The sequence below is a fragment of the Eurytemora carolleeae genome, unplaced genomic scaffold (genome assembly GCF_000591075.1).
Source record: "Eurytemora carolleeae unplaced genomic scaffold, Eaff_2.0 scaffold49, whole genome shotgun sequence".
In the NCBI taxonomy this organism is placed as follows: Eukaryota; Metazoa; Arthropoda; class Copepoda; order Calanoida; family Temoridae; genus Eurytemora; species Eurytemora carolleeae.
Genome location: NW_019396071.1, coordinates 310835 through 337835, shown reverse-complemented (window position 1 = coordinate 337835; position 27001 = coordinate 310835). Strand labels below are relative to the sequence as shown.

The window sequence follows — 27001 nt, the reverse complement described above, 5'->3', positions numbered from 1 at the left end:
AAAGTTTTGTTTCCAGGGATTTTTTTTCAGAAACTTTTTTCCTGTGAATTTCTTACAAAGATTCCATAGGTTTAGCATTAATTTTATAATTCTTCTTAAGTCTTCTTTTGAAGATGTGTTGATCTTTTGTACAAATATTTCAATTTGAAAATTTAATAATCAATTTGATAGCATTTAATGTTTTACAGTTTTATTAAGTAGAACTGTTAAATTTCACATTGTATAAGGTTACAAAGATAATCGGAGGAGAAATAGAGGTAAATAACATTCTTTATTTCAAGGGACAAACTGGCTTAACCGATTAACAACGCTACCCAATAAACCTTTTCTTCATTAATAATATGGAAGATTTTTATATATTTTTATATATTTTTATAGCTTGTAAACGTTTAATTCTGACAATTTACTATGTTGTTATTTTATTTCTTCATTTACTCTCTTAATCAGACAAAGGTTTTCAGGGTAACGTTGTGAATCAGACACTTGAAATTATGTGTCCCTTAAAAGGAACACATATTGCATAATAATTTTGTTCTAGTCTACCCAAGGATAAAGATCTGGACACTGCTGACATGTTTTCATGTACTTTAAACCAGTTCTATGCCACAGCGTACATAGATTAGGAGTTGTACAGCGACCTCGGTTCTGCAAATATAGTTTAATTTATTAGAAAGCCCGTCTTATAAATGTTTAAATGCATCTATGTATATATATATATATATATATATATATATATATATATATATATATATATATATACATATACCTTTTATACACACTGGAGGGGTTTCAATGTATCAATGTTCTATACAGGGTGTCCCAATAAACATGGGAATGAAGAGACGACTTGAACAGCGTCTTTGATTTCCAATAGCTGAGAAATGACAACGAGTGTAACAAATTTTCAAGGTGCGAAAATGGTAGACCATATTTTGGAATTAGCAGTTTTAGGTGTTAATTGTTTTAACTTGGAAACTACTAAAATTGTGGTCACGTAATAATGCTGCATGGAACAAAGAATATATAGAAGTCGTCAATTAATTCCCATGTTTATTGGGACACCCTTTATATATAAATAATATACCTTGTATACACACTGGAAGGGTTTAAATGTATCAATGTTCTGTATAAATATAATATACCTTGTATACACACTAAACAAATTTAAATGTATCAATGTTCTGTATATATATATACCGTGTATACACACTGGAAGGGTTTAAATGTATCAATGTTCTGTATAAAATATAATATACCTTGTATACACACTAAACAAATTTAAATGTATCAATGTTCTGTATATATATATATACCTTGTATACACACTGGAAGGGTTTAAATGTATCAATGTTCTGTATATATATAATATACCTTGTATACACACTGGAATGGTTTAAATGTACCAATGTTCTGTATAAATATAATATACCTTGTATACACACTAAACAAATTTAAATTTATCAATGTTCTGTATATATATATATATATATATACCTTGTATACACACTGGAAGGGTTTAAATGTATGAATGTTCTGTAAATATATAATATACCTTGTATACATACTGGAAGGGTTTAAATGTACCAATGTTCTGTATATATATATAATATACCTTGTATACACACTGGAAGGGTTTAAATGTATCAATGTTCTGTATATATATATAATATACCGTGTATACACACTGAAAGGGTTTAAATGTATCAATGTTCTGTATATATGTATACCTTGTATACACACTGGAAGGGTTTCAATGTACCAATGTTCTGTATATATGTATAATATACCTTGTATACACACTGGAAGGGTTTAAATGTATCAATGTTCTGCAATATATATATATATATATATATAATATACCTTGCATACACACTGGAAGGGTTTAAATGTGTCAATGTTCTGTATATATATATACCTTGTATACACACTGGAAGGGTTTAAATGTATCTATGTTCTGTATCGGTGTAGGATCTCTCATCCACTGTATCGCCTGCCATGCAGTCACCACCCAGACATCTTCCATGGATATTATTGTATCCAAGAATAGATCAAATCCTTCTTTATGATGAGGAGTAGTAAACCTAAAAAATTATATTTTTGGTTCATGTTTGAAACATCGGTTTTAAATTGGGAAAATTTATATAAGAATAAGACAAATTGGTTATATGTTAGTCTATAGAAAAGATTAAATACAGTTCTACTAAAAGATAGTGACTACCTTGATAGTGACTATATATTACTGCAGGTTGGTTCGTAGAAAAGATTAAATGGAGCTCTATTAGTAAGATAGTGACTATATATTACCAGGTTGGTCTACAGAAAAGATTAAATGGAGTTCTATTAGTAGAAGATAGTGACTATATATTACCATGTTGGTCTATAGAAAAGATTAAATGGTGCTCTATTAGTAAGATAATGACTATATAATATATATTACTGTGTTGGTAAATGGAAAAGGTTAAATGGAGCTCTATTAGTAAGATAGTGACTACATATCACCATGTTGGTCTATATAGAAAAGATTAAATGGAGCTCTATTAGTAGAAGATAGTGACTATGGATTACCAGGTTGGTCTACATAAAAGATTAGATGGAGCTCTATTAGTAAGATAACGACTATATATTACCATGTTGGTCTATATAGAAAAGAGTAAATGGAGCTCTATTAGTGGAAGATAGTGACTATATATTACCATGTTGGTCTATAGAAAAGATTAAATGGAGCTCTATTAGTAGAAGATAGTGACTATATATTACCGTGTTGGTAAATGGAAAAGGTTAAATGGAGCTCTATTAGTAAGATAATGACTATATATTACCATGTTGGTCTATAGAAAAGATTAAATGGAGCTCTATTAGTAGAAGATAGTGACTATATATTACCATGTTGGTCTATAGAAAAGATTAAATGGAGCTCTATTAGTAAGATAATGACTATATATTACCAAGTTGGTCTATAGAAGAGATTAAATGGAGTTCTATTAGTAGAAGAAAGTGACTATATATTACCACGTTGGTCTATAGAAAAGATTAAATGGAGCTCTATTAGTAGAAGATAGTGACCATATATTACCATGTTGGTCTATAGAAAAGATGAAATGGAGCTCTATTAGTAAGATAATGACTATATAATATATTACCGTGTTGGTAAATGGAAAAGGTTAAATTGAGCTTTATTAGTAGAAGATAGTGACTATATATTACCAGGTTGGTCTATAGAAGAGATTAAATGGAGCTCTATTAGTAAGATAGTGACGATTAAAATTCTCCATTATCGTCAGGTACACATCCTTTAATTCAAAAATAGATAGTTAATTTAATATTTTATATTCACGTATTCTGTTTCAAGAAATAGGAATCTGAAAAATTTAAGTTTTCTAATTTTTTCTTGAAAATTAATTTTGCTTTTAAATAACAAACCTTTAAAATGCAATAAAAAGACAAGAATTTAACAATTGGTTTAAAAAATAAAATTTTTGAATTAATTAACTATTTATGTATTCCTGAGCTGTTGAACCATATGAGCATGCGTCCCCCATGGAGCAGCGTCCTCCTGAATACAAAACATTAACTTAAGGGATTATCACTATCCCTGTAAATAAAAACCATCCGATTAATGGGATTATCACCATCCCTGTAAATAAAAACCATCCGATTAATTGGATTATCTGCCTCCCATGAACACAAAAATCAGATTAAAGGGATTATCTGCCTCCCATGAATACAAAACATTAGATTAAAGGGATTATCTGCCTCCCCTGAATACAAAACATCAGATTAAAAGGATTATCTGCCTCCCCTGAATACAAAACATCAGATTAAAGGGATTATCTGCCTCCCCTGAATACAAAACATCAGATTAAAGGGATTATCTGCCTCCCCTCCCCTGAATACAAAACATCTAGGTTTAAAATCAATAAACCCAACATCTAACTTATCTTTTATTAGTTTTGCATGACAATTAATAAAACAGCTTTGACGTCATACCTTAGAGTCCGTTTTCCCTTACTTGCCTTTAAGATCATTCCACATGACAAGTGGAATCTCCCATACTCCTGGATATGCCTTGTTAGGACAAGGTGGTATCATACAATCATGAGATATCTTGTAATCCAGGGTGTAGGGATAGGACGGAGGTCTGTTCTCATATATTGGCATACTTGAATCATATGTAAAGTTGGCATCATACAGCATTGAGAACATATTGTTCCCTCCTATAGCAAGGAACGGGGCTCGGGAACCTAAAAAAAACAGTGTTTAGTCTTTTCCCAATGGCATTTGTTAAGTACCAATTTTCCCAGTGACAATTTCCGAAATGTAAAATTTCTCAACTTCCGAAAGGCTAAGTAAGGCCTTCTAAGGCGCTGTAGCCTGCAATAAGGGCTGAGCGCTGCAGCACGGATGGACTAGGGGGGGGGGGGATCTAGAGCTACGACTAGAACAGAGTTTGGAAGTTGATGCTTGATAAATTGCACATTTGGGAGGTTGCCACTTGTGAAAATACCTTTGGGAAAATGCCTTTGGAAAATTACCTAACATGAAAATAACCTTGTAAATCCTAGAATATTAGGTTGTGATATGTATGTATAGTAAGACCCATAAAACTGTGGAATAGAAAGACGATAGTTTAAGCAATCTTACGAGTATATAATCCTGTTATAAATCAAATAGTTTTATCAGTTGCTTTACAATCAACATATTAAGTAAAATGGGTCTGCTTCAACTGCACAAATGCTATATTACATGTTCTTTGGACTATTTCAAATCACACATGTCTTGCTATATCACAGTTTAATGGATTCGTGTGCATTATGCCTATGTGATAATATGTAAGCAATTATGTTTTACCCGATTTTGAACTTCCTCAAAGTGCGACACATCATTTAACATAAAAAACACTTATGCAATGCAATAAATTGTTAAACCACAGGAAATATAAAGCTGCAATAATTATTCTGAATTTTTAATAAATTACTTAATTAATATTTAAATCATAAAATACTAATATTTATAGATTGAAAACAAATATTAACATCCTCTATTGAAAAAAGCACAGTAATGAGGAACACATTAAGGACCAACAATTGAAGAGACATCGGCTTGAAAGCACAAAAACATATTCATCAGCTTAGAATAGAATCAAACTTTAATTATTACATATTTTCTCACCTCTAATATCTTCTCTGTCCACACCTCCATATTTAGAAATTATTTCTCTCTGTCCCGCCACTTCCTTCAACCATTTATCCTTTATTCAACAACAGTAAACCTAGTGTAAGTAGGAGGGGGAGTAAGTGAAGGGGGAAAGGGAGTAAGTGGGAAGGTGGAGCAGGGGAGAGAAATAGGGTAGGGGAGCCCTCAACCATTTATCCGTAATTTACCAGCAATAAACCAAGCTAAATTCCATTTTTTTCAGTATTCCCGCGGTTTCCCGGAGTATTTTCAAAGTTAAACCAAAGAAAAAACTCGGTAAATTATACGAAAATTCATTCGTGACCAACCTTTTTCTCCCTGGTAACTTTTTGTAATTAATCAGCTTCACATTTTAAAATATTTAGCTCAGTTTCTTAATTAGTGTGATAACTTTATTGAAACCATTAGAATTCTGCCTCCTCCCAACCCACAAACCAACAAAAAACTTGCCGACTAAGTTCAAATTAGGAAACATTTTACAGCTTTAACCAATTAGATATTTGGGGTGGAGGGGCTGGGATCAAACTTGGCAAATGGACCACACAGTGGTAAATTATAAGTTCCTCCAGATGAGGTGACATTTACAGATATACAGGGTTACCCACAAAGGATGAGACTGTGAAGACGACCGGAAACTATTAAATATGACGATCCCAAGGTTAAAATATTTATTGTGCTTAGGTATCTAATGGCTTATTTAATGATTTGGTAAAGAAAGAAACAATCAAGTTTACAGTTGCAGGGAATCGTGAATATATGGAAACAGACTGTATAAATTCCACTCAATTATCTCTGAAGTCTCATCCTTTGTGAATAACCCTGTATTCTCCTTGAAGGGTTCAATCTCGCGCCAATTCTATAACATTTAAACAACATGGCTTCAAACCTACAACCGGCTGGCCAAGGGTTGGTATTTAAACATAGATATTGTAAAAATGTGAAATTGAATAATTTTTTTGGAACTAAAAACTAAGATGAAAGGTCAGTGTTCCTGGTACTAGTATAGTTAACAGGAATGGAATGACTAGAAGATATTTCATTGACTAAACATTTCTCAGACGAAGCAGCTCAATTTAATAAGAGATGTTTACTAAAAACCATGACACCCCCCCCCCCCTGGATTTCGTCTACAGCTAGTGAAGGTACCCATAAAACTGCTGAATAAAAAGACGATTGATTTTTCAAGTTGGAATTTGAATAGACATAAATTCCATTAATTGTGCAGTGAACACACACACAGACCAATTAGCTAATGGTAAAACTGTTTTCTTTCTAAAAACATCTATCTATATAATAAAACAAAAAAATTTTATAAATGTTCCCCATAGCTGGCCAAACGGATGGACAGAATGGGGTGAAATTTTGTGAGTGGGTAACATAGGCTAAAATATTTTTTTCAACATTCTCCCTTCTCCACAGTATCATAGGTTCCTCTGTCTTCTTGTATTCTCTATGATACAGAATAAAGATTTTTATCCTGATCGAGAATAAACCTGAATAAAAATATTTATTTGTTTGAACTGTGTTTACGACATTCCGGGGTTGTAAGTCAGACAGAGTAGAACTCATGATATTCAACAGTTTTGAGATTGTGGTTTGGATTAATAAAAGTCTTTATATTGTTCCAAGGGATTAATTTGGTTTTACCCAGGAAACACTTGGTTCAACTTTTTCATAATTAAATTGATACAGCCTTTTATTTTTATAGTTGGTTCATTTTTTCATAGTTTAGTTGATACAGCCTTTTATTTTTATAGTTGGTTCATTTTTTTCATAATTAAATTGATACAGCCTTTTATTTTTATAGTTGGTTCATTTTTTCATAGTTTAGTTGATACAGCCTTTTATTCTTATAATTGGTTCATTTTTTTTCATAGTATAATTGTTCAGCATTTTCGTAGAATAATTGGTCTGTAACAAATATCGTGTAAACATCATATTCTGTAAACCTGCAGTACGTTGTACATTATTAACAATCTATGTTTGTAAACTTATACATAAAAACATTATTCATCGAAACTGCGTTTTAATTGAATATGTAGCATGATTAGCTTAAACATGGGATATATAGTGATGTACATCTTAATTGCGCCAATTCCATCTGTTCTGTTATACGTAACATGATTGTCTTAATCATGTGATATAGATAACGACGTAGGAATTGTAATGATGTCTATTATCTTTAACTTGCAACATATAAACCGAAAATACATTAGTTGATATAGTAACTTTGTACTGTTTGCTGCAATTGAGGGTAATTGTTCCCTGTGTGGACCTTGTCCTGGTTGAGATTGATAGCAGTATGGTTGTACCTGGATAGATGTGTTTCGAGGACTAGTTATGGAGTAGGCATTTATTACAGGTTAAGCTTTTTCAAAGTATAATTGGTACTGCCTTGTATCAGTATAATTGGTTTAGCCTTGTCATAGTATAATTGGTTTATCCTTTTCATAGTATAATTGGTCAGCATTTTATTAGTATTATTGGTTCCACATTTTCATAGTATAATTGGTCAGCATCTTAATAGTAATTGGATCAGCTTTTTCATAGTATAATTAGTTCAGCTTTTTCATAGTATAATTGGTCAGCATTTTATTAGTATTATTGGTTCAGCCTTTTCATAGTATAATTGGTCAGCATTTTATTAGTATTATTGGTTCAGCCTTTTCATAGTATAATTGGTTTAGCCTTTTCATAGTATAATTGGTCAGCATCTTAATAGTAATTGGATCAGCTTTTTCATAGTATAATTAGTTCAGCTTTTTCATAGTATAATTAGTTCAGTCTTTTCATAGTATAATTGGTCAGCATTTTATTAGTATTATTGGTTCAGCCTTTTCATAGTATAATTGGTCAGTATCTTAATAGTAATTGGATCAGCTTTTTCATAGTATAATTAGTTCAGCCTTTTCAGAAAAAAATTGGTTCAGCCTTTTGGAATACATTTGGTTCAGTCTAATCAAAATATGTTTGGTTTAATCCAATTCGTATTTATGATCCATTTATACCAATAGTCTATTTATTCATATTTGGTTTCAATTTTTGTTAGTAGGCTCGCAAGAAGATAGAGCAGGCACCTTTTCGGCGCCACTTAATCACGAAAAATGAAGATTTTAAAATCTTAAATATTGTAACACATTTTCTCCTAAAACCTGCGACTGGTTTTGACACACACAAAGATTACACTCCATGGTAAAATAATCCAAGTCGGGGAGCATTTTTACCAGGGGTAATAAAACCTGAATACAAAACATTAACTTAAGGGATTATCACTATCCNCCCTGGAAAATATCGTAAGCTGCCCCTGCAACCACAGCCCTGCGTGCATGGCGGGCTTTAAATGACATAGAACTTGGTAACAATATTTTTATGGATCAAGTTTGAGGAATCTAGCGCTAGGTTTGCTTCCTTAGAGAACTGTTCTCCGAAACTGTGAGAGATACTAAAGGATGCAATCTCATGCCCATCTGCATACAGGTTCTGCACCTGGAGCAAACAATGCCGTATAATCATCATCATAATCAAAGAAATATTTGGCTAAAAACTTTTTTTTGCAAAACTCCTAATTGAACCATAAATAAACGCAGTGTTCAGAAATTTTACCAAGAAATTGATCAGTACTGTTTGATTTGGATCTAATATTGATCGGTACTGTTTGATTTAGATCTAATATTTCTTAACCCTCACCATGAAAAAAAGAAAAGTCAGAGATAAAAAAAGAGAAAAATAGTGATGTTGGATTCTTAGTTTTATGTATTCTAAGCCCTTTTCAAAGGTTGTAAACATACACTTTAAGTGGATTGAGTCTTTGCCACAAACTCTGATTTTTCTATCCCTGATCACTGCAACACGATGTCGTAGATCTTTAATTTTTCTATCTGTAAATATTGTTAGATTAAATAGTCTAAGTTTAAAGTACTTACGCCATCAGGTTGAAAAGATATAGGGATTATAAAATTGAGTTTCTAGCAAAAACTCAATTCCTTTCCAAGGAAATACGGCAAGATTAAAGCTTGGATTATGAAAATTAATGAGTTCTCAAGAATTTTATTGAAAATGTCAATAACAAAAATTAACTCAATATCTCGTAATTATCTATCTTCCTATATACCTGAGAATAATCTGTCCACTCATGATTAACAAAAAAAGTTGCTGATATAGGACAACCGTTTGGGTTTACTCGTGTAGCTCGCTTACTGGTAAACAGCTCCTCATAAATTCTTAAATTAGAAAAACAATTATTACAAGTTCTTTGATTGAATATTTTTTCAATAAATACTGAGGGCAAAACTTTTGGATCTTAAACCTGTAGCTTCAGCGCTCAACCGATTAATTTCTCCCTCAACGGTTCAATCTAGAAGTTAGATATCATATTCATTTCTCCCTCAACGGTTCAACCTATAAGTTAGATATCATATTGATTTCTCCCGCAACGGTTCAACCTCGAAATTATATTTCATATTCATCTCTCCCTCAACGGTTCAACCTATAAGTTAGATATCATATTGATTTCTCGCTCAACGGTTCAATCTAAAAGTTTATATCATATTCATCTCTCCCTCGACGGTTCAACCTAGAAGTTAGATATCATATTCATTTCTCCCGCAACGGTTCAACCTATAAGTTAGATATCATATTCATTTCTCCCTTCACGGTTCAACCTAGAAGTTAGATATCATATTCATCTCTCCCGCAACGGTTCGACCTAGAAGTTATATATCATATGTATCTCTCCCGCAACGGTTCCACCTAGAAGTTAGATATCATATTAATTTCTCCCTCAAGGATTCAACCAAGAAGTTATATATCATATTCATCTCTCCCTCAACGGTTCAACCTAGAAGTTAGATATCATATTTATCTCTCCCTCAACGGTTCCACCTAGAAGTTAGATATCATATTGATTTCTCTCTCAACGGTTCCACCTAGAAGTTAGATACCATATTGATTTCTCCCTTAACGGTTCAACCTAAAAGTTAGATATCATATTGATTTCTCCCTCAAGGCCTCAACCTAGAAGTTAGATATCATGTTCATTTCTCCCGCAACGGTTCAACATAAAAGATAGATATCTCTCTCCCGCAACGGTTCAACCTAGAAGTTAGATATCATATTATTCTCTCCCTCAACGGTTCCAACTAGAAGTTAGATATCATATTGATTTCTCCCTCACCGGTTTAACCTAGAAGTTAGATTTCATATTGATTTCTCCCTCACCGGTTTAACCTAGAAGTTAGATATCATATTCATCTCTCCCTCAACGGCTCAACCAAGAAGTTGGATATCATATTCATCTCTCCCTCAACGGTTCAACCTAGAAGTTAGAATCTCTCTCCCTCAACGGTTCAACCTAGAAGTTAGATATCATATTATTCTCTCCCTCAACGGTTCCACCTAGAAGTTAGATATCATATTCATCTCTCCCTCAACGGTTCAACCTAGAAGTTATATATCATATTTATCTCTCCCTCAACGGTTCAACCCAGAAGTTAGAATCTCTCTCCCTCAACGGTTCAACTTAGAAGTTAGATATCATATTTATCTCTCCCTCAACGGCTCAACCTAGAAGTTAGATATCATATTAATGCAATTTTATGGATCTTCCGCGATTTTAGAAGTTAGACATCAAAGTTTGTGCTGTGCATATCAAGTGAAATGGCTGAAGCGTTGCGCTATACTTTACTTAAGTTTCGCCCTCTGCTTTTATTAACATAAATAATGTTTAAAATTCAGTAATAATTTGTTTTCCTGAAGTTTAGATCATTTACTGAATCATCTGGAAAGATTAAAGATACTTGATACAATGATGAAATAAATTGATATTATTTGATTTTATACAAATTAGATTTATCTATCAAAAAGGAGTATAGTTTCACTAAATTTTCTCTTTAAAGAGAAATGGAACCCAAGACATGTTAAGAGTAATTGAAAATGATCAACACACCTTTAAAAACATTCAGGGGGACATTGTTCAAACCATCCCCCCCCCCCCTTTAAAAACATTCAGGGGGACATTGTTTAAACACCCCCCCCCCCCCCTCTAAGATGACAGAATCTGTCGACACAGTAAGTTATTATTATCTTTGATTTCCTAAAGAAAGAAGAACTAGTTGAGGTATTGTTTGATATGAGAGGTTGCGTGGTATTTCAGGTCCTCCACATCTACAGTTAGGGGCCAGACATGCATCCTTGTAGCACTCCTAGGCAATATTTAAAGTATTTATTAGCACGATCATCTTTTTCATTATTAATATCCTTTTTCTATCGTTTGGTCATGTCATGGTTTCTTATAAATCTTAAGCTTATCATTCCCTCTCTCTCATTTTTAAGTGAAGTAAATAAGTTTTCAGGTTTAATCATGCTCCATAAAATCTGTTGTTTAGCATGATAAAATCGTCAAGGTCAATACCTTTGCCAGCTCCTCCTTGTTCTCCTCAATTCTGAACCTGGAGAGAAGTTCTAGTATTTCATTCTTTGTGTTCTCCAGGTTCTCTTGAGTTCTTGATGAACTTGTTCTAATTCTTGAATTATAATAGTTATCATCTGGTTCTTCATATTCGTCCCAGTAGTAGTTATCATTTATTACAACCTAAATACTATATTAGTAACTAAACATTGACCTTATCAAAGAATTATAATGTAAAGATAGTTATTTCAGAGGTGTGCACATTTTTAGTACTGCAGTGTACTGTCTCTGGGCTGTAAAGTAAACACAAGACGGATGTCACAGCCTGACATGGGATCCATTATTCAAATAAAACATCAATAAAATAATTTGGTAATGAAACAATTATGTAAATTATGAAAATGTTTATCCTCCTCAGATACTAGAGTAACACTGACGCGTCTATTCTTGTTTACAAACACCGCCCAGCGAGAACTGGTTTCAATATGTACGCAGAGAATGCGCAACAGCAATTAACTTTCCTTGCCTTATTACCTTGGAGGTTACCAACAAAATTTAAACACGTTAAAACTTTCCAAAACGTTTTGAATGCAGACCCCTGGTGAAACAGTACACGAAATATGAAAATTATAAAGTTTGTAATCTTTCAAGGAAATATAGGTGTAATTTCAATCCCCAATTCACAACGGTGCCCTTGAACACTTTTTGTAGAGAAACTACAACAAAAAATCAGACAAAGATTTTAATGGTTTCGTTGTTAATCGGGCATTGCCATGTCTTTAGATGGAAGTTAACTTAAGATTGCGCCATCAGTCCCTTTAATTTGTATTTTAAATTGCATGAACTATGCCCAGCCCACTCCTATCTCTAATATCTGAATTATGGGGACTGTCGTAGCTCGTATAATTTTCATAATTTCCTAGTTAAAGAATTCCTATGTTTAAACCAGAGAGTCCCCTCTACCCTACCCGTTTAGATAATTTACACACAGACATAGTACACACATAGTTGNGAATGAGTGAATAAGGGAGGGCTAAAACAAAATAAGAGATAAAAAGAAAAAGAAAAGTATTGATGTAGTATTTTAAAACAAGAGAATCAAAAGAAACAGTTTCTTGAAAATGTTCAAAGAAGATGGGATGAAAAAAAACAAAAGAGAGAAAAAGAGAAAGATAAATAAAGTCAAGTTTACAAAATTAAAACAACGAAGAAAAAATTGAAATGTTAAATTAAGAACATTTCATTCAGATTTCCTTCCTCTTTTTTATTTCTTCTGCGCCCCTTTTATATCGTGCGATTATCCAGTGTTTTATAGATCCCAGCTAGCATACCACTGGATTCTCATTCTTTATGGATCCCAGCTAACATACCACTGGATCCTCATTCTTTATGGATCCCAGCTAGAACACCACTGGATCCTCATTTTTTATGGATCCCAGCTAACATACCACTGGAACCTTATTCTTTATGGATCCCAGCTAACATACCACTGGATCCTCATTCTTTATGGATCCCAGCTAGCATACCACTGGATCCTCATTCTTTATAGATCCCAGCTAGCATACCACTGGATCCTCATTCTTTATGGATCCCAGCTAACATACCACTGGATCCTCATTCTTTATGGATCCCAGCTAGTATACCACTGGATCCTCATTCTTAATAGATCCCAGCTAGAAAAGCACTGGATCCCCATTCTTTATGGATCCCAGCTAACAGACCACTGGCTCTCTTTCTTTTTGGATCCCAGCTAGCATACCACTCAATCCTAATTCTTTATAGATCCCAGCTAACATACCACTGGATCCTCTTTCTTTATGGATCCCAGCTAGCATACCACTGGATTCACATTCTGTATAGATCCCAGCTAGCATACCGTTGGATCCTCATTCTTTATGGGTCCAGCTTTCATACCACTGGATCCTCATTCTTTATAGATCCTAGCTAGCATACCACTGGATTCTCATTCTTTATAGATCCCAGCTAGCATACCACTTGATCCTCATTCTTTATGGATCCCAGCTAACATACCACTGGATCCTCATTCTTTATGGATCCCAGCTAACATACCACTGGATCCTCATTTTTTATGGATCCAAGCTAACATACCACTGGATCCTCATTCTTTATGGATCCCAACTAGTGTACCACTGGATCCAAATTCTTTATGGATCCCATGCAGCTAGCATACCACTGGATTCTCATTCTTTATGGATCCCAGCTAGCATACCACTGGATGCTCATTTTTTATGGATACCAGCTAGTAAACCACTAGATTCTCATTCTTTATGGATCCCAGCTTGCATACCACTGGATTCTCATTCTTTATGAATCCCAGCAGGTATACCGCTGGATCCTTATTCTTGATAGATCCCAGCTAGCATAAAACTGGATCCTCATTCTTTATGGATCCCAGCTGGCATACCACTGGATCTTCATTCTTTATGTGGATCCCAGCTAGCCTCCACTGGATCCTCATTCTTTATGGATCCCAGCTAGCATACCACTTGATTCTCATTCTTTATGTGAATCCTAGCTAGCATCCCACTGGATCCTCATTCTTTATGGATCCCAACTTGCATACCAGTTGATGCTCATTCTTTATAGATCCCAACTAGCATACCACTGGATCCTTATTCTTTATAGATCCCAGCTAGCATACCACTAGATCCTCATTCTTTGTAGATCCCAGCTACCATACCACTGGATCCGCATTCTTTATGGATCCCAACTTGCATACCACTTGATCCTCATTCTTTATGGATCCCAGCTACCATACCACTGGATCCTCATTCTTTATAGATCCCAGCTTGCATACCACTGGATCCTCATTCTTTATGGATCCCAGCTAGCATACCACTGGATACTCATTCTTTATGGATCCCAGCTAGCATACCACTGGCTCCTCATTCTTCATGTGGATCCCAGCTTGCATACCACGGGATCCTCATTCTTTATGGATTCCAGCTAGCATACTACTGGATCCTCATTCTTTATGGATTCCAGCTAGCATACAACTGGATCCTCATTCTTTATGTGGATCCCAGCTAGCATACCACTGGATCCTCATTCTTTATGGATTCCAGCTAGCATACTACGTAAGTAAAAATCATACAGTTATCTAATTAGATGGTTAGGAACATATTTCTCAAAAGAAATTTGTTAATAAATCAATGCTAGAATAAATTATTTCGTTTTCATCATTATATTGAATTTCTTATTTTGTTTGAATTCATTCGCAGATTTCTTCAAATTCTTCAAATGTCGCCTTTTCAATAATAATTCCAGAAAATCTGCAGAAAAACTTTATGAATAATGAGAAAATAGAAACTAATAATTGAACAAGATTACTTATTTTAGAAGATAAGATTAATTTTTATTTTCTCAACATGATCCTATACATGACGTCTGTAGTTTATTGTATAACTTTTACATTTTATGTCGTCGTTATTGCATAATTTAAATAAACTAATCTGAAAACGTATCCACCCCCAAAGTAGGGGGTGGATACGTAGTATCCTAGCTGGGATCCATAAAGAATGAGGATCAAATTTAGGATTTACAGATCTTTAAAAAGTTTAATATGTCTCAAATGAATCCGAAAGAAGTTTTCCACAACACCATGTATACTCAGTTCAACTGCCTTACATAGCCGTTCACTCCAGTTAATACAAAATATGAAGTTACTAAATATCTAAATATTATCAAAAGTGAATTTCTTTATCTAGAATAATCAGACTAGAAACTTTTTGTTCTTGTAGAATAAATGTTCTGGGGTTAAATGTCGGGCCAAGGTTCTTAGAATTATTATTGTAATTTCTTCAATGAAGCTATCATTGAATCAAGCTTCAAAAATGTCCATGTCATGCAGTCAGGCAGAGGTTTTTAGGCTTGGATACCTGTACTATACATTCAAGCAGATAATTGTTAGGACATGCAATTCGTGGAATCTAAATTTGCCAGGGAGAATCAGAAAACATGGAATACATTTCTAAATTTCCGTGGAGAATAATAAAATGTGGAATTTACTTATCTAAATTGCCGTGGAGAATCAGAAAACATGGAATACTTTCCTAAATTGCCAGGGCGAATCAGAAAATATGGAATACTTCTCTAAATTGCCAGGGAGTATCAGAAAATATGGAATACTTCTCTAAATTGCCAGGGAGTATCAGAAAATATGTAATACTTCTCTAAATTGCCAGGGAGAATCAGAAAAAATGGAATACTTCTCTAAATTGCCAGGGCGAATCAGAAAATATGGATTACTTCTCTAAATTGCCAGGGCGAATCAGAAAATATGGAATACTTCTCTAAATTGCCAGGGAGTATCAGAAAATATAGAATACTTCTCTAAACTGCCAGGGAGAATCAGAAAACATGGAATACATTTCTAAATCTAATTTCAAAATGCCAATTCAATTGAAGTAACTTAATACTATTGGAAAATTAATATTAAGTAATTTTTGTTACTCTCAATTTTTTTGGTCTATACTACCTTGAAATTAGGTAATTTTGGAGCAGAAAATACAGAATAAATTCTATTCATAGACCATATATGTTTCATGTATATGTATATAATGATATAATATATACACGGATAATAATTTCATCTTAAATTCTAATCTCAAATCTTTTATTCTTCAGTTCTTTCGTTTATCCGTCTACATCTTACTATGTAATTTAAGCACACGGCACGTTTAACCCTGGTCTTTTTGGTCCCCAAAACCTTGGTCTTCTCCTCCCCCTCCCTTCTTCCATCTTTTCATCTCTGATTCTTCATTTCCTTCTCTTCCTCCTCTTGTCCATTCTCATTTGTCTCTACTTCTCATCCTTCCTCTTCTTCTCTCCCCACTTCCCTCCCTTCCCTCCCTTCCTATACTTCTCATCCTTCCTCCCCGTTCCCCCCTCTCCTTTTTCTCATTCTTCTCCTTCCTTCTTCTTCCTTCCCGCCTATCCTTCATAATTTGTTCATCCGTGTCCTTCCTTTCTGCAACTAATACTTACCAGAGAGTCCTGCAGTCCTTGATATACTCCAGGATATGCTTCTAGAAGTTCTTTCTCCAGATTGCTCGTGTACTCCTCCGACAGATCATCTTCTTCTTTTTCTTCTTGTTCATCATCACCTTTATCTTTAGTTTATTTTAGTTTATCACGAGTATTAACAGAATTTTTTTAAACTCTTTCAATATAAATATCTTTACTGAATGTTTTTTTAAAAGAAAAGACTCGTTTAAAAGGAGAATATTGGCATAGTTTCGACTGACTTTGTAGAGTGGCATATTCGATTCACAATATACCCTTCAATCCTGTGTCTTTTTCTTTGACATGCCAATAAAAGAAGGTCTTTTGAAATTACGTTTACAGTCCCTTAAATATTGATAAACAACTATTTTTTTGTATTTACAGTGGTAAGCGATTATATCAAAACATTGAAGATAATCTTTTTATTCAAGTTTTGATTGGTAACAAGATTTTTTTTCGTATTACAAGTTTACAATTAATCAAAGAGATTTTTTCATCCACAGCTTCTCTTGACTCCTATGTTTGTGTGAATCCATCCTGTTTAACAGCTTGATATAAATTAAAATTGACATCGAAAGTCACCTTTATTGTATTGACATAATCGCCTACCACTGTAGAAAACTATAAATGGTCAAAATAAATTTTTTTGGGCTCGATTTCTTGAATAAATAGACTTATGTCTTTCAAGCATTCATTCCTAAGCAATGTCAGTGAACCATGAATTTATTCTGTATAATGGATGAGATACCTGATTTTGCTGAAGTTCCTAAAAACCTTGCCCCGAATTCTATCCTCACAAGACTTTCTGAAAAATTTAACACTTAAATTCAAGTTTGAACTCACAAATTCAATGTGCTTCGCGGATGGACAATTCTTAGAAAACCATTAAAATCTATGATAGGATAAAAGATAAAGTTTTCATTTTGAAAACAGATTGTTTCAAGAAAATATTTAAAAATATGATTCAATTACATTGCAGGGCTATTTATTTTATTTTGTCGTAACATGAGATTTTACACTCCCATCGTTTTTTTAAATTGACGACAGAAAAGTCAAACAATTTGACATGGCTTGACGATTTGTATAACAATCTCTGAGAATGGGTTGCCACTTTTTTCTCCTCATTGGCTAGATATATAGCTGTATCATTTCTGAATATAAATGTAAAAATAAAACACCTGTTTATACTGTTCTACAGTGAGAATAAACTTTTTACCGGACCAACCAAAATACACTTCATACAGTTCATGTGTAGTTCTTATCGTTATTTGTTGTAAAAAAAAGCTTTTTATGCAATACTCAGATTGAACAGTTACTTATAAATGAATTTAACGTAAACAAAAGACGACTTTAATCATCCTCCTATAAATCCCATGTATTTTAGAATCTCCTTGTACCAAATCTGCTCTGTTAGAATTGAATAATAAATCTAGAGTGTGCAGAGAATAAGGATGAGTATCTGATTCTTGGACAGTTTTATGCTAGTTCTTTTAATATATTGCTGTCATTTCAACAGATAGCTCTCAAACCTTGATCTTACTTTATCTTAGCCCATCATCTCAATCCTTACTAGCACCTAATCTTACTTTACTATACCTCCAGCAATCCATCCTGTTAACCCATGCCTCTACTTCTGTTTTTTCCTTGATTTCCATATTGTCTATCCCCTGATCTAACTCCTTTCTTTGCCATTGATATCCATCTTGACTAGCTTTTGATGTTTCTGCTTTCTTACCCTCGATATCCAATATCCATTCTTTATAGCCTTTGTTCTTACTCCTGTCTAGCTCCTGATCTTACTCCTGTCTAGCTCCTGATCTTACTCCTGTCTAGCTCCTGATCTTACTCGTGTCTTGTCCTTGATATCCACCCTGTCTAGCCCCTGATCTTAATCCTTTCTTTGTCCTTGATATCCATCTTGACTAGCTTTTGTTATTTCTTCTTTCTTACCCTCGATATCCATTCTTTATAGCCCTTGATCTTACTCCTGTCTAGCTTTTGATCTTACTCGTGTCTTGTCCTTGATATCCATCCTGTCTAGTGAACGTATAAAATGCCTTTTCTTGCTGAAAAAATAGGTGAATTTTTTATTAACATAGGTATGTATGGTAGTTAGCAGATACTTTTCTTATAAAAGTATAAGATTTTTTTGTAAACTTGTTGAAACTTTTTTATCAACATTTATTCAAGAATTTATTTTTCAATTCCCCACTACCCTCACTACCACCGACAAATTGAAACTTTTTTTTCAACATTTATTCAATAATTTATTTTTCAATTCCCCACTACCCTCACTACCACCGACAAATTGAAACTTTTTTATCAACATTTATTCAAGAATTTATTTTTCAGTTCCCCACTACCCTCACTACCACCGACTTGTTAAAACTTTTTTATCAACATTTATTTAAGAATTTTTTTTTAATTCCCCACTACCCTGAGTTCTACCATTTATATACAAATCAATACACATCTTTATTTTTAAAATTTAAATTATTACTACTTTAACTACCATCTATTTACCTGACTTAAAGCTAATGTGAAAAATAAGGCATTTTATACATACAGTCCTGTCTATCCCCTGATCTTAATCCTGTCTAGCTCCTGATCATACTCCTGTCTAGCTCCTGATCTTACTCCTGTCTTGTCCTTGATATCCATCCTGTCTATCCCCTGATCTTAATCCTGTCTAGCTCCTGATCTTACTCGTGTCTTGTCCTTGATATCCATCCTGTCTATCCCCTGATCTTAATCCTGTCTAGCTCCTGATCATACTCCTGTCTAGCTCCTGATCTTACTCGTGTCTTGTCCTTGATATCCATCCTGTCTATCCCCTGATCTTAATCCTGTCTAGCTCCTGATCATACTCCTGTCTAGCTCCTGATCTTACTCGTGTCTTGTCCTTGATATCCATCCTGTCTATCCCCTGATCTTAATCCTGTCTAGCTCCTGATCATACTCCTGTCTAGCTCCTGATCTTACTCGTGTCTTGTCCTTGATATCCATCCTGTCTATCCCCTGATCTTAATCCTGTCTAGCTCCTGATCATACTCCTGTCTAGCTCCTGATCTTACTCGTGTCTTGTCCTTGATATCCATCCTGTCTATCCCTTGATCTTAATCCTGTCTAGCTCCTGATCTTACTCCTGTCTAGCTCCTGATCTTACTCCTGTCTTGCTCCTGATCTTACTCCTGTCTAGCTCCTGATCTTATTCCTGTCTAGCTTCTGATCTTGTCCTTGATATCCATCCTGTCTATCCCCTGATCTTACTCCTGTCTAGCTCCTGTTCTTACTCCTGTCTAGCTCCTGATCTTACTCGTGTCTTGTCCTTGACATCCAATCCTGTCTAGCCCCTGATCTTACTCCTTTCTCACCCATGATATCTATCTATTTACCTCCTGATGTTACTTTGTCCATCTCCTGACTTCCTCCTGATATTTCTCCTGTCGATTCCTAATATTTCTAAGACAGGTCCTTGTTTCTCCGAACTCCTTACTGTTGGATTTACGTATATAACCATAACACCAAATTATACAAATAAATAAGAATGCTCCAGAGTTTACCCTAAACTTTCCTATCTCTTAATTTAGAAAATTTCACTAAAAACAAAGCTGAAAATCTTCTATGATGTTTTGTAATTTAATTACTAACGTATAGAATCAAAATTATGTCGTTAATCTAGATAAAATGTAAACAGTGTAGGTAATATATTTATGAAGGGAGGCGCGAAACTTCCAGAATACCATAATCCATCCAACAAACCTGAACTATTCTCCTTGAGGGTGTCATCTTCTCTGGTCTCCGTCCAAACTTGGTTTTTATTCGGTTTGGTCTGTTTCCTAGGTTGGCGGTAGGAAACCGTATCAGGATCTAGAGAATCCAGAGTCTGAAACATTAATAAACTTCAAATTAGTTGATTACTTTTCAAAATATACATCACTCCCTTAGAAGCATCTTTAACCGTTGATTTACATTTTAAAATTCCTTTAATTCATTTTCGGGATTCATTTCTCCATACTGAGAGTGCCAAGAGAAGAAGCATTTTAAACCATAATTAATATTTGACAATCTAAAGGAATTTAAAAAATTTGAATTTTTAAAGTTGGTTTAATATATTTGTTTCACAATAAAAATATGTTAATCTAAAATGTTATACACCCCCCCCCCCAATAAAAATGCTTACACTGGGTTGTTCTACGAATATGGATTCAGCTTGAACATAAATGTTTTCTTTGTTGCTCCGTGGATTCCATTTAAATCCAGTTTGGATACCTACAGGTTGGATACCTCCAGGTTGGATACCTCCAGGTTGGATTCCTCCAGATTGGATACCTCCAGATTGGATACCTCCAGGTTGGATACCTCCAGGTTGGATACCTCCAGGTTGGATACCTCCAGGTTGGATTCCTCCAGGTTGGATACCTCCAAGTTGGATTCCTTCAGGTTGGATACCTCCAGGTTGGATACCTCCAGGTTGGATACCTCCAGGTTGGATACCTCCAGGTTGGATACCTCCAGGTTGGATTCCTCCAGGTTGGATTCCTCCAGGTTGGATACCTCCAGATTGGATACCTCCAGGTTGAATTCCTCCTGTATTTAATAACTCTAGATCAAACAAAGAATCATGTTTATACGGATTTATGACAGACTTGAGATGAAAAGGTTCTTGATCAGGAAGTTGACGATAATCCTGATATGCTGCGCTTCCTGATACGTTCTCAATATCATAATGAGGTGTGTATTGTCCGCCTTGCACGCTATATCCGTCTTGTTGGCCTTGAACAGCTTGACTGGTTGGTTCGCCTTGCACGCTATATCCGTCTTGTTGGCCTTGAACAGCTTGACTGGTTGGTTCGCCTTGTAAATCTTGATTATCGTATAGGCCTGGTTCACTGCTTAATCGTTGTCCCCTTTGACCACCGTATCTACCTCGAACACCTTGATTACCTTGACCGCCTTGTCCGCTGTGCCCGCCGTGTCCGCCATGTCGACCTTGTTCTGCTCTATCCACTGTAACACTCTGACCCTGCTGGGCACTCTCATAGCAATCTACATTCCTGAAAGAAGAAAAATTATGACGTGGTATTTATATCATATTTCAATGTCTATCTAAAAACCAGGACCATCAAAAAAAAAAAAATTCTTGGTTTCGTATTTTTCAACTAGTACCGCAAGTTTTTGTGCAGAAATGCTGTTGTGATACTAAAATAAAAAATTGTTTAAAATTTGTGGCATTGAAACTATGTAAAAATATGGTTCATTCAGAGGCGGCAACTTTGGTTAATACCTTTTGTTAATCTACAGTTTTATTCAATTTTGATTCAATATCCAGTGGTAGTCGTGATATCGAGATCAAGTGTTCTGGATTAGGGGTATTCAACACAAAAGTTCCAGGCTCAGGAAATATCACTTCCATAATGAAAGATACCCGGTTTCAAGTTTTGAGTTCCAGGCTCTGAAGAGCAGGGTACTCAATGCAGTGTGCATACCGGTCAAAACATAAAGAATAATAGTAAACTAGTATCAGTACAATGTGTTTGTAAACAAAGAAAAGAATTTAAGTAAATTCTTTTGTTATCAGATCCAAACATTGTTCCAGAAAGACAATCCTTTTCAACCCGAAGACATTCCACGGGAGTATGAACAGTTAGATATCTATCATGCTGAACTAGCTCTAGATTATAGTAACCGTCCTCCGGAGTGAAAGAGAACATTGTACTGTACCGAATTTTAGTTTTTCGTCGTTGCCCGAAAAATTGTTATTTTACAAGGAGTTTTATATACATTGCCCAATGCTAATCTTGCCAGATTTGAATTCTAAATCAATGCTGTGTTTACTTTATAAGCGTTTCTTCTAAAGGTAAAGATTAAGTTAATCTTGTATCTGTAAAATGTTGTTAAGCTTCAGGATGAAATAGAAATATGAAAAAGTGCCGACTCTATTATATTTCTCCTCTCTGGACACCGTCATCGTTTTTATCTGTTTGTTACCAACAATTTTAATAAATTTTTATCATTTGAGTTCCACACAAACTGGGAAAGAAAAGTTTCAAAAAAGCAAATAACTGCATGCTTGCCACAAACTCTACTTTTCTAAATCGTAAATCTTTGCAAACTTATGTCTTGTACCTTCCGATGAATCTAATAACCAAAGTTGAGCTTATTCATAGGCTTATACTATCATGTTTCAAAGATATAGGGATGAGACAATTAGAGTTTGTTGCGAGTGTTCAGTTCATTTTTCCATCTTTGTTTTCTGTTACTTTATAAGTGAAAATATGTGATAAAAATTATTGAGCCCAAGTTTGTAATGCAAGGAAAGTAATTTCAGAGGTGTGCGCATCTTTTGTACTGCAGTGTACTGTCTCTGAGCGGTAATGTAAACACAAGACGGATGCCACAGCCTAACAAAGGATCCATCTCTCACATAAAAAATCAAAGAAATATTCTGGCCATAGGAAACTATTATGTGAATTATCAAAATTATCAAAATTTAATGCTTTAAACCTCATCAAATACTAAACGAACACTGATGCATCTATACGTGTTTACAAATTCCGCCCAGAGAGAACTGGTTTCAATATGTACGCACAGTATACGCAACTGCAATTAACTCTCCTTGCATTATAATCTTGATTGAGCCTAACAGTAACAATACGTTGGAATGATTTTGACTTCTCTGGACAAGGGTTTTTGGTTTTTATAATTATACCTCGGCCAATCACAAGTCTGTAGTTGTTGACTAAACACAAGTCCCCCTGAACATATCTCTAGTAGTGCAGTACGGTACACGCACACATAATATCTAAACATGTATTCATTAATCTCTAGTAGTGCAGTACGATACACGCACACATAATATCAAAACATGTATTCATTAATCTCTAGTAGTGCAGTACGGTACACGCACACATAATATCTAAACATGTATTCATTAATCTCTAGTAGTGTACGGTACATGCAAACATAATATCTAAACATGTATTCATTAATCTCTTGTAGAACTGTACGGTACACGCACACATAATATCTAAACATGTATCCATTAATCTCTAGTAGTGTACGGTACATGCACACATAATATCTAAACATGTATTCATTAATCTCTAGTAGAACTGTACGGTACACGCACACATAATATCCAAACATGTATTCATTAATCTCTAGTAGAAAAGTACGGTACACGCACACATAATATCTAAACATGTATTCATTAATCTCTAGTAGAACTGTACGGTACATGCAAACATAATATCAAAACATGTATTTATTAATCTCTAGTAGTTGTATACGGTACACGCATACATAATAGATAAACATGTATTCATAGTGTAGTACGGTACACGCACAAATAATATCTAAACATGTATTCATTAATCTCTAGTAGTTGTATACGGTACACGCATACATAATAGATAAACATGTATTCATAGTGAAGTACGGTACATTAATATCTAAACATGTATTATTTAATCTCTAGTAGTGTAGTACGGTACATAAATATACATTGACTTGGAACCGCCATATCTGATACGTCAATTCTGTTTACTGCATTGGTAGGAGATTAAAAGAAAGAATCCAGGTTGATGTTTTTCATCATTTGTGTCACTTAAAATCTTGAAAATATAAACTTAAACATTTACCTGGAACAATCTGAAGGATCTGAGTAGTATCCGAACTCCTGAGGACAAATAAACCCTAAACCTAGATAATCAGAGTAAAGTATCCGAACTCCTGAGGACAAATAAACCCTAAACCTAGATAATCAGAGTATAGTATCCGAACTACAGGGTACATGTAAACCCTAAACCTAGATAATCAGAGTATAGTATCCGAACTACAGGGTACATGTAAACCCTAAACCTAGATAATCAGAGTATAGTATCCGAACTACAGGGTACATGTAAACCCTAAACCTAGATAATCAGAGTAAAGTATCCGAACTATAGGGTATATGTAAACCCGAAACCTAGATAATCAGAGTATAGTATCCGAACTACAGGGTATATATAAACCCTAAACCTAGATAATCAGAATATAGTATCCGAACTACAGTGTATATATAAACCCTAAACCTAGATAATCAGAGTATAGTATCCGAACTACAGGGTATATATAAACCCTATACCTAGATAATCAGCGTATAGTATCCGAACTACCGCGAAAATATAAACCCTAATCCCAAATATCGATTAACAGAAATAATTTCAAAATTACATACAGTTTGTTAGAATATGAGAGTTTTGTTTTATGTATTGAGATAATTCTTACAACCATTTTTCTAAACAATGAGTTTTGTTTTTAAATCTATTAATGGATAACTTATAAACTCTATCTAGTATCTATCTATTTACCATTCTTGGTTTTGTGTTTGTAATGTTGCCCAGAAGAATGTATAGGAGTAGAATTATAAAAGAAAAGGAAATTTTTTGTCCCAACATATTAGTTTATATTACATTTTACAGGGTGCACTGTATGCAGTAGGTTTTTGAGCGATAGATTTTTGTAATTTCCTTAAAAATATCTACTGTTTCATTTTCTGTGATCATGGGATGATTTTCTTTATCCCTCCTACGCAAACCAAATTGAAAGAAATATTTCAATACCAAAAGTTACACACACCTCTGCCCCCTTAGAAAAGTAAATTCAACCTATATGAGGCATAAAGTCTGACCAGTGACCACGTAAACCTTGTTGCACCGGCTAGTCCTGTCCATAGAGCTAGGTACAGTACAAACTGGGACAGTAAAGACTGACCCGGCTCGGAAATTCAAATGTACTACGGCTGCCCGTGGTTAATATAGAATATTTTTAATGAAAATTTGTTTCAACGAATGAGTTTATGTAATATTCTTAATTTTGAATATAATCAAAAACTTGGAGTAAATAAATACCTGATTTTACGATTTCACTTCCAAGTATTAGAAGAAAAGATAATAAGGGAAAATTCGTCATCTTTATCCAACATTTTCACCATAAAACAACAATCATAGCTTTTTATTTTATATCTATTGATATTAAAGGTTTAAATCTGAAAAAAGACACAAAACACGTAGTGTAGGGAAGAAAGATTAAATTTGAGTTATTTTCTATATGTATGCCAAATTTTATATACAACCCCCCTCCTCACCCTTCATAGGAATGTAAATGACAGATGATTATCCCGTTTTATGGTTTAAATTTTATTGCAAAAATGACAGGAATATTATGTTACAAGATTCTAGAAACACCTCGCCATTAAACCTATTTTAATGCACTAAAAATTAACCTTGAATGTTTTTTGAATTTTAGCATATTCTTGAAACTGTGAAAATACTTTAACAGGGTTGATAAAGATCAAAACAAAAAAGAAAGCTTAATAATCTTGTCTATAGATCTCGGTTACGATACGGTTCTGTTTATCGTTCAGGTCTCTGACTCTAAGAACACCTAGCTAGGGAAAATTGAAGATAGGTGAAATTAATCCGCACAATTTATTTCCCAGGCGTAAACAGGAATATGTCTGCAGGAAGAGTGTAAAAAATATCAACGTAATTTCTATGTTCGTTTTTCCATACTTTTTCACAATTCTAAATGTTTTACCCTCTGTTAAATTTCAATGAGGGGGCGGTGACCGCCCTGGATGTTGTTTTGAAAAGGGGAGAGTGAAATCGTACAAACTCATTCCACAAACAAACCTCTGCACGGTACAGTGAAACCCTTAATAAAGAATACATCGGAAGGATTTATCAAATGTCGTCTTGGCAATTTTTCAATGAGTTTTATACTATATGACGTAAATTTCAGTATTTGCGAAAATAAGTAAATAGCCATGAATATGCTGGAACAGTTTTAAAGAGTTCCATATAATCATTTAATTAAAAAACTAAATATCTGCAACATTCCATTATTAGAAAGTGAAGAATACTACATTTGATGAATTCTTTCGATGTATTCGTTATTAAGGGTTTCACTGTAGTAGAAATATATATATATATATTCACTAAACAATAAAGTTCACATGAGGAAAATACCTAGCTTACTGAATACTACACTTCATTGTACAGGAGGGAATACAAGGATGGGTAGATAGATAAGAATAGCATATAGATAGATAGATTTCTTTACAGATAGATAGATAGACAATAGATAGATAAAAGGGCACTGGACAGGTCACTTTAGGCCACATAGTATCCCACCATTGTAACTATACACTAACACAAAATAAAAATCTTTAGTCAAAAATTCGAATTTTTCGTCCGAGCAAAACATGATCTTTTATTTTTTACAATTATACAAACGAATCAGTTATACTGAATTTTTTAATTTAAAAAATCTAAAACATTTTTACNCCCCCCCCCCCCCTTGGTCCAAAGCAGGTCTACGCTAAGAGAAACT

The 27001-nt window shown here is 34.2% G+C and overlaps 1 protein-coding gene across 1 annotated transcript; it reads right to left on the bottom strand.

Annotated features, from left to right (window-relative positions):
- Positions 1–419: 419 nt before the first annotated feature.
- On the bottom strand, positions 420–25651 carry LOC111712334 (uncharacterized). Its single transcript, XM_023486915.1, has 18 exons — positions 25519–25651; positions 24268–24328; positions 23337–23429; positions 20808–21681; positions 20387–20510; positions 17373–17429; positions 16607–16731; positions 11603–11782; positions 11287–11393; positions 10951–10971; positions 9305–9422; positions 8602–8679; positions 5170–5248; positions 4014–4241; positions 3504–3553; positions 3205–3290; positions 1916–2081; positions 420–645 (listed from the first exon to the last, which is right to left on the bottom strand). Exons 1-18 carry the CDS (start codon positions 25577–25579, stop codon positions 535–537), a joined length of 2619 nt encoding a protein of 872 aa, XP_023342683.1. The 5' UTR covers positions 25580–25651; the 3' UTR covers positions 420–534.
- Positions 25652–27001: the final 1350 nt, after the last annotated feature.

Coding starts and splice junctions, on each gene's coding strand:
- LOC111712334 (XM_023486915.1), bottom strand. CDS start 25,579: ATGACGAATTTTCCCTTATTATCTTTTCTTCTAATACTTGGAAGTGAA. Junction 4,242..5,169: donor GGACAGAGAAGATATTAGAG/GTGAGAAAATAT, acceptor TGTTTTTTTTAG/GTTCCCGAGCCCCGTTCCTT. Junction 3,291..3,503: donor CATATGGTTCAACAGCTCAG/GAATACATAAAT, acceptor TTTGAATTAAAG/GATGTGTACCTGACGATAAT.